A 12,265-nucleotide genomic window follows, 5' to 3' on the forward strand; every position below is an offset into this window, starting at 1 on the left:
CTTCAATAATCTGAAGAGGGGTCCCAAAGAAGATGGAGTTAGGCTGTTCTCAGTGGTGGCAGATGATAGAACAAGAAGCAATGGTCCCAAGTTGCAGTGGGAGAGGTCTAGGTTGGATATTAGTAAATGTGATTTTGCTAGGAGGATGGTGAAGCACTGGAATGGGTTACCTAGGGAGGTGGCAGAGTCCCCATCCTTAGCAGTTTTTAAGGCCTGGCTTGACAAAGCCCTGGCTGGGATAATTTACTTGGTGTTGGTCCTGCTTTGAGCAGGGATTGGACTAGATGACTGTCATAAACAGACAGTTAAGGGTTAATTCCTCTTTTACCTGTAAAGGATTAAGAAGTTCACATAGCCTAGCTGACACCTGACCAGAAGAACCAATGGGGGGACAAGATGTTTCAGAGGAAGAAGGGAATTCAGTCCTTTGTCTGTTTTGTTCTGTGAGTTTGTGCTGGAGTGAAAAGATCCAGGAATCAAACAGGGTAGTGAGTATTAGATAAGGAATGTATTGTTATGTTTATTTTCTTTTTTGACTTTCTTTTGCATAGAGGGATAATCAAATTGGGTTTCTTTGTGTACCTAAGTTTTTGCCCAGAGGGACATCCCTTGTGTTTTGAATCTGTTGTCTGTAAGAGTAGCTTGCATGCTAATCTCACAGAGGTATTCCTTTCACCCTTTTCTTTAATTAAAAGTCTTCTTTTAAGAACCTGATTGATTTTTCCTTGTTTTAAGATCCAAGGGTTTGTTTGGATCTGGACTCACCAGGAATTGGTGGGAGGTGAATCAGTCCTAATCCTGCCAGGGAAAGGGGGATAAAGGCTGGGCAAATATTTGAGGGAAAGTCAGAGTTTCCAAATGACACTCCTATAAATGTTTGTTTAAACTATGTGGTGGTGGCAGCAACTAGATCTAAGCTGGTAATTAAGCTTAGGGGTCCTCTCATGCAGGTCCCCACATCTGTACCCTAAAGTTCAGAGTGGGGGTGCAACCTATGACAATGACCTCCTGAGGTCTCTTCCAACCATAATATTCTATGATTCTATGAACTATGTGCCATGGATCCTGTATCAACACAACACAGAGGGAGAGGGTTCTATTCACATTATTTTCTAGCACAGAAAAAGAATGGTGGGTATAAGTCCATCTTGGATCTACGCAAACTCAACAAATTTGTAAGAAAACAATGGTTCAAAATGGTGACTCTAACTACAATAATTTCAGCATTAGAAAAGGGAGGTTCGCTCTCAGCCCTCGACCTGCAGGACACATATTTCCAATTTACCATACACCTATCACACAGAAGATTCCTGAGGTTCACCCTAGGGAAACACTTTCAATACGAAGTACTACCTTTCGGCCTATCCCTACTCCAAGGGTTTAGGCTTGAAATTAGAGGAAGCATTCTAACCATCAAAGGGGTGAAGTTCTGGAACTGCCATGTAAGGTACATATTGGGGGCAAAAAATTTAACTGGCTTCAAGACTGAGCTTGATACATTTATGTAAGGTATGGTATGATGACTGCCTACAGTATCATGTAGCCTATCTGTGACTGCTAGCAGCAATTACCTCCAACAGCCACAGAGGGGGACACTAGATAGGGAGGGCTCTGAGTTACTACAGAGAATTATTTCCTAGGTGTCTGGCTGGTGGTCTTGCCCACATGCTCAGAGGCCAACTGTTTGCCATATTTGGGATCTGGAAGGAATTCTGTCCCTACCCCTGAGTCAGATTGGCAGAGACCCTGGGGGTGTTTGCCTTCCTCTGCAGCATGGGGAATGCATCACTTGTAGATTTACACTAGTATAAGTGCAACTTGAAGCCTTTAAATCATTATTTGAGGACTTCAATAACTCAGCCAGAGGTTAGGGGTCTATTACAGGAGTGGGTGGGTGAAGTTATGTAGCTTAAACTGCTCAGAAGGTCAGACTAGATGATCTCAAAGGTCCCTTCTGACCTTAGAGTCTATGAGTGATTGACATAGCCAGACTCAAAAGCATACAGAGGGATGAGGAGTACGAAGAGAAGTTGTAGGAGCTGGAAAATGCTTGGACATCAGAGCAGTACAAGGCAGAATCCAGGTGGTGGTGAGCAAGAAGAGGCGCAGAAGCCAGATTAGGTTTCTGAATCAGAGCAGGAGCTGGTAGGGTGGGGCAATTATGGTCAGAGGTAGAAAGAGGGCACAGTGTCAGGCCCGGAGTAAATATGGCATATACTGCAATTTTTGAGGGCCCAAGGGACCTTGACAAATGCTATGCATGAAAACCACTTGTCTGCATGATTCAGAGCATTTTTGGTTTTCATAAAATATAGTAGGATGTTAGCCCATGCTGTATTTCCTTAGACATTGATCTACTTACATCTTGTTAACTGCTCAGAAAACCTGCTCACACCACACAGATAATGATTCCCTGTCTTTGAAATACAAAGCCAATATGAATAATCTGAGAATGCTGGCATTCTCTTTCAGGTAATGCTGAGAAGGCAAAAATCAAGGTGTTTCCCACCCCCACTCCTACTCCCACCCCCACCCAATTTGTTACAACCCAAATGTCTCAGACAGTTGTGCATAAATTGTCATTAAATCCATGTATATGATATGGAGGAAAGGAAGCACAGTTAGCTTTCCCCAAAACCTGTTGGCTAAGCCAGGGTGGTATGTTTCCAGACTTCCTGTCTTTTCTACTCACTGGGATAGTTTGCTTTTTTTGCCCTTAATAACATCTCTTAAAAAAACTGCCAACTCCCCTGAACTCTTTTCCCCCTTAGCCTCACTTACCATGGGATCTTACCTATGATTTCTCTTGCTGAAGTCTGCCTTCTTGAGAGCCATTGCCTTTATTCTGCTGTTTTCCCTCCTGCCATTTCTTAGAATAATTAACTCTATCATTTCATGATCACTTCACATAAGCTGTCTTGTATCTTCAAATTCTCAGCCAGTTCCTTCCTCTTTCTCAGAATCAAATGTAGAACAGCCTCTCCCCTAGTCACTTCCTCTACCTTCAGTCATAAAAAATTGTCTCCAATACATTCCAAGAATTTGTTGGATAATCTGTGCCCTGCTGTATTATTTCCCAACAGATATCTGGATGGTTGAAGTCTTTCATCACCACCAAGTCCTGTGCTCCAGATGATTATGATAATTGTTTTTGTTTTTTTAAAACTCATCCAACTCTTCTTCCTGGCTAGGTGGTCTATTGTAGACCTCTACCATTATATCACACTTTTTTTTTAACTCCTTTTATCCCTGCCCACAGTCATTCAACACTTTTGCCTTCCACTTCTATCTTGACCTCAATGCAACTATATACATTTTTGATAAACAAGGCAACACCTCGCCCTTTCCCCCCACTTGTCCTTCCTGAACAAGCTGTACTCTTCTGAATCAATGTTCCAGTCATATGAATTATTTTACCAAATCTCTGTGTTGCCAATTATGTTGTAATTGTGATTATTCATTAGTATTTCCAGTTGTTTGTGTGTATTAACCATATTTCTAGCATTAGTATACAGACATCTAAGATGTTCATTAGATTTCTGCTCTATATTCCCTCTTGCCTCACATTTGTCCCGGCTATGATTGTCCATGTTTCCACAAATTTCAACCTTTCACCCAGGTCTCCATATTCTAGGCATACCTGTGTGCTTTTGACTATTGACCCCATCAAGCCTAGCCTGCCTTACTAGGTTAGCCAGCCTGTATCCAAAGATATTTCACTTCAGATAGGGTGATCAATCAAAGGACAGGAGCTTAGAGCCTTGCTAGTGTGTACTGAGCTAACAGCTAGTAGACCTCTGGCCCCGACTCCCACACAATCCGCAAGCACACAATCCCCAACAGACTACACTGTAAACTATAAGCAAGACAAACAAACAAACAAAAAAGAAAAAGCCTGCTTTAAAACCCCATAAAATTGGACAAAACATCCCCTAAAATCAGTGGGTGTGGCCACTGTGGGATTCCCTGGCCCCGAGGAATCACAGGGTGGTGTAGAACTACCATAGAATCACCTATGACGTCCTTCCACACAACACCCAGTGCAGGGGCAAACAGGCATGGTTCGTCATCTCTATGACCAGGCAATTCCAACTTCTGGAGTGTGGATTGGAATCTAGTATAGTTTAGAGCAACTTTTAGGATCACCGCTAAGCAAGCTAGGGTGTGAGAGTGAGGTGCACCTATATTTCTTTTGGCACAGCTGATAATGTGGTCCTTTCCCTTAATTAAGATCATTTCAGTTCAAATATAAGACAGCAGAGTCTGACTCTACTTCCTTTAAACTTAGTGGCAACCTTCCCTTCACTCCAAACATTATTATCAAAGGCAAAGGAGAAGGCTGATGGTAAATGTGTCTTTTCTATTCCATCTCAGATCAGTGACTTCTCCTGTGTCATACTTCAAATATTTCCCCTAATGCTGAATTCCATAGTACTTCAGAGCAAGTTACATTTCTTTGGGCTCTGATCTCATCAGACCTCATTTTTAACTGCTCTGTAACCATATTCACAGAAAAGTGTTTAGTCATCTTTGCTAGAATTTTGAAACATGGCTGCTTTGGTACTGTTTTTTGGTCTTTATTTCTGTGTATTTGATATAAGTACAAAAAATTAGGGCCACTTTCTCTACTGTGGCTTGGATATAATCAGCATAACAGAGTGGGTTGGAAACAGAAAAACACCAGATACTCATGGAGAAACTGGTCTGACTTCACCAGCTGTAGAGTGCAGTAGGGACCATCTGTTAGCTGAGATAACTGGAGTGCAGCGTGTTCAGGCTGCAACTCCTCACCACATCTCTCTTTGGTTGTGAGATTGTGAGGATGGTAAAAAAAATCCCAAGAGGTGAAGATATGGGTGGCGACTGCTCCCATTATACCATCTGTGGGTATATCTACACAGCAATTGTTTGGTGTGTTTCCCGGTTTGGGTAGAAATACATGTGCTAGTTCTGCTATAGTTAGCATGCTACAATAGGAGCATGGACATGGTGACAGAGGTGGCAGCCTCAGCTAGCCACCAAAGTACAATGCCACCCAAACCCCTGGGTATATAATTGGCCAGATAGCCCAAACCACCTCCTTGGCCACTGCAGACACACTGCTATTCTTAGGCAAAAGCTCAAGCAAAGCTATTGTGTGTACATTTACCCTAGCTGGAAGTCACAGCTTCTATGTAGACCAGAACTTAATGCTGAATTTCAGTATTATAGAGCAACTACACTGGGGTTTTGATCTTCTCACACCTCATTTTCAACTGCTCAGTAACCATCTTCACACTCCAGAGAAAACTGGTGTTAGAACACTTTCAGCTGAATTTTGTAAGATGGGTACTTCGAGTCTAACATTTGGATCTCTAAGCACAAAATGAGAAAATTAGAACTCTCTTCTCCAAACTAAACGAAGTTCCTTCAGCCTTTGCTCTTATGACTTTCATTCCATCCCTTTGATCATCTTTGTTGCTTGACTCTGGATCCTTTCAATTTTCTCTACAACCTTTCTATACATTGGTGATCAAAATTGGACAGAGTACTCCAGCTGAGCCCTAACCAGTGCTGAGTAGAGCAATATTATCATTTCCTGTGACTTGCCTGTGTTAATACAATCTAAAATTGCATATTTTTTTAAACAGCTCCATATTGCTGTTGAGTTTGTGATCCACCACAACTCCCAGATGCTTCCCAGCGGTGCTACAAAGCCAGTTATCTCCTATTCTGTATTTGTGCATTTGGTTTTTCTTCCCTAAGTGTAGCACTTTATATTTGTCTTTGTTGAATTTCATTTTGTTGTCTATAGCCCAGTTCTCCAATTTCTCAAGATGCCTCTAAATTTTAGCACTATCCCCCAAAGTTTTAGCAGTCCCCTTTAGCTTTCCTACATACAAGTCATTAATAAAGATCTTAAACAACACCGGACCAGAACAGATCCCTGTAGAACCCCACTTGAGACCTCCCTCCAATCTGACATCATTCCATTAATAGTTACTCTTTGTTCACGGTTGTTTAACCAATTTTGTATCCATTTAATGGCAATTACGCCAAGCCTGAATTTCTCCTGCTTACCTAACAGAAGGTCATGTGGGGGAACAAGAAGCAATGGTCTCAAGTTGCAGTGTGGGAGGTCTAGGTTGGATATTAAGAAACACTATTTCACTAAGAGGGTGGTGAAGCACTGGAATGGGTTATATAGGGAGGTGGTAAAATCTCCATCCTTAAAGGTTTTTAAGGCCTGTCTTGGCAAAGCCTTGGCTGGGATGATTTAGTTGGTCCTTCTTTGAGCAAGGGGTTGGACTGGATGACCTCCTGAGGTCTCTTCCAACCCTAATATTCTGTGATTCTATGTGGGACTGTGTCAAAAGCCTTGCTGAACTCCAGATATATTATATCCACCACATTTTCCCTATCCACCAGACCAGTTACAGTCAAAGAAGGAAATCAACCTGGTTTGGCATAATTTTTTCTTAATAACTGCTAATGATTACCCCTTCATTGTACAGGTATTTACAAATTTAATGTTATATACATTGCTGTAGTAGCTTGATAGTATATAAGCCTGTTGTTAGCTTGAGAGAGAGTTTAGAGTTTGATTTTTGATACTGTTATATCCTTACTAATATGTGTGAACAAAGAACAAAGACACCGTGTGTTGCTTCTGCCCAGCCAGATGGGTTTGTTAGTATGATAAAAGATAAGAGAGAGAGCTAAAGTGTTGCTGGGTAGAATAGGAGTTTAATATGCAAGTGTACACTTGAAGGACATTCTGCCTCAAACAGGCCAATAACTTCCCTTTTCCTTTGAGAATCAGATTAGATGTTGGGTACTGAATATATTTTCATTCTGGCTAGCTCACTAGATGAACCTATAACAGAGTTATAGATCTATATCGATTCTAACGTTCTCTCCCCATTTCTATCCCTCGATACCTAGAAAGCATGAACAATCTTATTTTTAAAGTAGACCAATGTTATTTGTTTAAAATGAAAATAATTTTCTAAAGGAAGATTAAAATATAACTGAAAATTCCAAACATTTTTAGGTTCCCACATCCTTAGCTTGGTAGAATCGCACCCCCGGAAAAGCACAATCACCATCATTGGAACTGGCACCATTGTCTACTTTCTGTATCGTATTTGGGAAGCAAAAGGTAAGAATTTCAAAGTTCAACAGTATTTCATTAGTGATCCATTCACTGATTTAATGTGGATTTTGAACCAATAATGAATAGGGGGCCATGTGCTCTGTCCCATGGTAGGGCAGAGAATAGAGCAAAGACATACAAATAGGACAAAAGAACATTAGTGAACAAAAGTTGTGGTGAGAATGTATAATGGAGCATCTCTTCACAACAATAAAAAAATAAACCCTCAGATCTCTGCAATCTGGGGACAATGGCCATCTAGTGTAGGGGACACAGTCAGGCTTCTTTACAAGAATAATGTCTGAGACTTAAGTAGCTTGCTGTGTAGACAGTTATCACCTTATTGTTCCTTCCAAGGCTTTCAATGACCAACAAAGGGGATGAGCATGCACAGCAGGTGAGAGCAGGTGATATCAGTTGGTCATATTGGCCAGCCATGCTGCTAATGAGGGAAGTGGCAAAAGAGGCAAGGAGGGTGATTGTGGGATGTCAGCATTGTGGAGCTGATTCCAGTGCCTGGCACCTTGTGTTATAATATACTCTTGTATAAAGCATGTGTGCATAGCTACCAAATCAGACTGGAATCAAAGATTTGACTAATCTACAAGGAACCTTTCAGACATAGATTAAACAGTGTCCATATCACATGGAGGCCTGAAACACAACTGAGTGTCCGAGTGTTGAATCTCTTCCTCACACTGACCGTATAATGCTTCCCTAGCTATGGTGCTACATTAGGAGCCCAGAAAGCAGGACCACCTGGAGGGAGGGGTAAAATAGGCTCCCTACTTGAGAGATTCCCCTCCAAATTGAGTGGTATTGCAAACTGGCACGTGGATTAACAGCACCACTCAGGTTTGGCCCAGCTACCCCACCATCAGTCAAGACAAATCTCAATGAATGGCATTGTGACCAGGGACACCAGGTAACAGTCCTATTCAGATCTGGCTCAGCCATCCCTCCATCAGAACCAAACCTGAGTGACACTGTGACCCTGTGTGCCAAATGACAACATCCAGAGGGGAAGGCTGGGCCCAGCCCCACAGGGCAGGAGCTGCCACTGTGGGGTGAGTGCAGGTCAGGCTCGCTCTACAGCCTGCTCCGAACCCCTGGAGCCTCCCATCAGTATTTTCATGGAAGGGTACAGGGTGTCAGTTTCAGATTTTGATCCAGGCCCCCAAAAACCTCTGTGTGACCCTACCAGCAAGATATGGTTCCTGGAAGGAAGGTTAACAATGGCATCTGCACTCAATAACTAAAACATACCGCTTCCCCCAAACTTCTGTAAAGCAGCCTCAGCAATGAACTATTAATGATGAGATGCAAAGAAACAGTGCTTTCCATGCACCCATTACTGTTTCTTTCCCTTGTATGAAGATGGCTTAATATTTCTTTTCTTGAATGGCCCTTTGAGAAATGTTACTTTTTTTATATTACATCATGGTTAACTACTATGGGAATATCTATCTCAAGGCAGATTTCAGAGAGGCTTTATTCTTCTTTCCTTTCTGCCTTTTGCCCTGCAAGGAGGATCAGGATAATAGCACTCCTCCCCTGTAATTCCTTAATTAACAAACAATCAAAAAACCTCACCACTTGAGCCTTATGAAGGGTCTTCAATTCCACTCTGGCAGTGGTGCGTGCAAGGGTGAGAAAGTGACACCTGTTGTGTTACTTGGGTATACCGCTGGGATCAGCCCCAGCAGCAGCACTCTTGTACTGTCTCTGTGGGACATCATTTCCTGGCACCATCTCTCCTCTTCTGGCCAATGAACCCTACAGTCATCTTTAGTAGCTTCAGAGGATGCGTCCTATAACCAGGATGAACTTTTATTTGGTAACTTCCAATTAATGGGCATTTTCATTACCTTCTGCCATTGTACCTCTACCAGATATGTAACTTATCCCAGTATCTGCTTTCCAACACCTTTTCCCCACTCCATTCCTCCTCCAAAATTTCTTACCAGCACTATCTGCCCTAGACAGAAATACCTGGGAGGTTTATGTTGTATATTTTTCACTGTTTGTTGTCTTTCCTTGTGTGTTTCTGGAAAGTCTGGTCTAAATAAATCAAATCTAGTATTCAACTGACATCTTAAAAACCACTTTGCTGGAATTTTCTGAGTGGTAAACCTAGTTCTTTGTTTGTCTCTGTGATGCTGTACTACAGTCCAATCCAATTTAAGCTTGTTTAGCCTGTTTCTACTGATTAGTGGGGTGCCATTTCCTGCCCTTTTAATTAACTCTAATGGTGAACAGATACATGTAAAAATTACAGTGACAGGGAGAATGCAACCTATTCCTATCTGCCATGTTCACTTCATGTCTGGGCAGTTCCAGCCATGTGCAAGCTGGTGGGCCCTGGCAAGCCAGTTAGACTTCTGGTCAAGAAACCCCTCTCCTTTTCTTCTCTGTCCTAGTCCTCAATGTGGGGTGGGTCTCAAGTTCAGACTTATTAGGCAACTGAAATTCCTACCCTTTCCTCTGCTCGCTGTCTCTGGGAGCTGCATTTCTCACACCCCCAAAGTGGAAATGACTAAAACAAATCGAACAAATATAAATTATTAACAAAATACTCCATCCAGAGGTTTTACCTTAAAAATAGAGAAGAGGCAGAAACACCATAAAGTCCACCAGGGACTTCACTATTAATTTTGCATGAATGATGATAGGTGAAAAGATAAGATAGCTATACATCCAAACCTGACTGCTCTCTCTCCTACTAATCTCACATATTAGCCTCAGAATATCTTATTTTAGAATCTTAAATAATAAAATGGACCAAATTTCCTTTCTGATGTGGCTCCTGCATTGTAAAAGAGCATCTAAGGCAATAGGATATCCTGATGTGAACTGGTCTCCCTATCGCCTGTTGAAGCTTCTCCATGTAATATAAACAATTGACTAGCCTTTGGAACAGGGATCTCTAACATTGCAGGCGAGTGGCTGATCTACTGGGCTGAGGAACTGTTATGGAGGAATCTTTTTCAGTGTCTCCTTTTGAATGAAGCTACTCTACTTTGTATACACGACTTCAGTAGCCATAGGACCAAACAAAAAGGGAGTGAGAGAGCGAGCGCACAGGCAAAAGAGTGACCCTGGATCGTGATGTCTACAGCACTTGATTAGGATGTGGGTTATCTATGTTCAGGTCCTTTCTCCAAGCAATGTTTAAATTTTTATACAATATGGAGGAGCTTCATCAGGAAAAAAATTAAATACACCCAGCATAATACCTCTAGCCCAGTGTTTTGGGCACTTGCCTCTAATGTGAGAGACCCAATTTCATATTCTTTCTCTACACCAAGAAGAGAAAGAAACTATACTTGATATGAATTTACAAATATTTTGGGGTTTTCCAAAATTGCATTTTTCAGGTAATAAAACTTATTCATCTGAACAATTTCACCCACCTCTACTCATTTAATCTAAATTCAATTCTGGTAAAAGATAGCTGTGGGGTCTTTTTCAGCTCAGCCTAAGATCAGTGCTTACCACAAAGAGAACAAGACTGGGCTAATAGTGTATATATCATGTCTCCCACATCAGATTGGATGAGTTGTGCATTTTATTCTGGCATGTCTCTTAATATAGAAGATAGACATGTCAATGCTAATCTGAATTATTGTGTTGGTGGAAAATGTTGTCAGAATAGTAAAGCATTTACTGGAAAAGGCTGAAGAGTAAGGCTATATCTATACTGCGTAACTTACAGCGGCACAGCTGTGCTGCTACAATCATGCTGCTGTAAGATAAACAGGGTAGCCACTCTTTGACAGCAGGAAAGAGTTCTGCTGCAGACAAAAATAAAACTATGCTCAACAAGGGGCAGTAGCTGACTAAGCCCTGTCTACACTGGCACTTTTTTTCAGTAAAACTTTTGTCAGTCAGAGTGTGTTTTTTCACACCCCTGACAGACAAAAGTTTTACCAATGAAAGTGCAGTGTAGATATAGTCTAAGGTTTTGATTTGTATTTAGCACTGTTAAATTACACAATAGCATCAGTGAATCCTTGGTTGATTCACAACAGAAAACTGAAAACAACCTTGCCTGCGCTATTAGAAACTCTTCTCAGTGTCACTAGGGACTTGCACATGTTTAAAGAGACAGGAAAGGCAAAACAAAACAAAACAAAATATGATTTGATGTCCCTGGTAGTTGCCACATGAAAATGATGCTTTGCATATCTATGATGAGAAGCAATGGTAGCAAACAGCAGAGGTGTCATAGGAGATACTTCTGTGTTTTGTGATACAGCATGGCCAGAGGGCAGAAGGAGACTGTTAGCAGGGAGCCTTATTCCCTGCAAGGGGTGGAAGATTTGCTATAGATTAACTAGAGCACCTGAAGCCAATTAGAGTACCAGCAGTGAGTCACATGATATAAACCCCCTGCTTCAGGTCAGACAGTGTGGGTTGTTAGAGCAGGAAGGTTTGGTTGGAGCAGAGAGTGGTTTGAAGGAGTTGAAGCAGAGAACAGTTTTGAAGAGAGACAAAAGAAAAGTTTGGAAGAGTGCTGCAGTGGGCTGAGAAGTCCAAAAACCCTAGGTAAGGGGCACCTGGCTTGTGTAGAAGAAAGGCAAGAAGCCCCTCCACAAGCTGAAGTGCAGGAGAGGGAAGTAACCCAGGGGAAGTTCACCACTAACCTCAGGGTCCCTGGGCTGGGACCTGGAGAAGAGGGCGGGCCCAGGTCCCTCCCTCTCCACTCCACTCCTCAAGGACACTAGTGGGGTAATTAAAAATACCAGTTCAGAGGCAAGCAATGGCGCCCTGAACCTTCCCCAAAGAAGAGAAAGCGTGAGACCCAGCATAACAGTACCGGCAATTTGCCACAGTTTGTACAAGGTTGTCACTCCAGAAGGACAAATATTCCAGAGAATTAGGTGACAGACTCCAAATCTCAGAAGGGATGGAGCTAAGGAGTTGTCAAGGTTCCATCCCCACTCTGAACTTTAGGGTACAGACATGGGGACCCTCATGAAGACCCCCTAAGCTTATTTGTACCATCTTAGGTTAAAAACTCCCCAAGGCAACTCTCTCTTATACCTTGGATTAAGTATCAGAGGGGTAGCCGTGTTAGTCTGGTTCTGTAGAAGCAGCAAAGAATCCTGTGGCACCTTATAGACTAAC

The 12,265-nt window shown here is 42.1% G+C and overlaps 1 protein-coding gene across 1 annotated transcript in view; it reads left to right on the plus strand.

Moving 5' to 3' along the window:
* LOC123350517 (tripartite motif-containing protein 15-like) overlaps positions 1-12,265 on the plus strand; it is a 113,610-nt gene that overhangs the window by 47,678 nt on the left and 53,667 nt on the right. Inside the window, exon 5 of the mRNA XM_044989133.1 lies at positions 7,034-7,141. Coding sequence (XP_044845068.1) covers positions 7,034-7,141 — 108 coding nt within the window. The remainder of the gene's footprint in view (positions 1-7,033; positions 7,142-12,265) is intronic.

The sequence above is a fragment of the Mauremys mutica genome, chromosome 15 (genome assembly GCF_020497125.1).
Source record: "Mauremys mutica isolate MM-2020 ecotype Southern chromosome 15, ASM2049712v1, whole genome shotgun sequence".
In the NCBI taxonomy this organism is placed as follows: Eukaryota; Metazoa; Chordata; order Testudines; family Geoemydidae; genus Mauremys; species Mauremys mutica.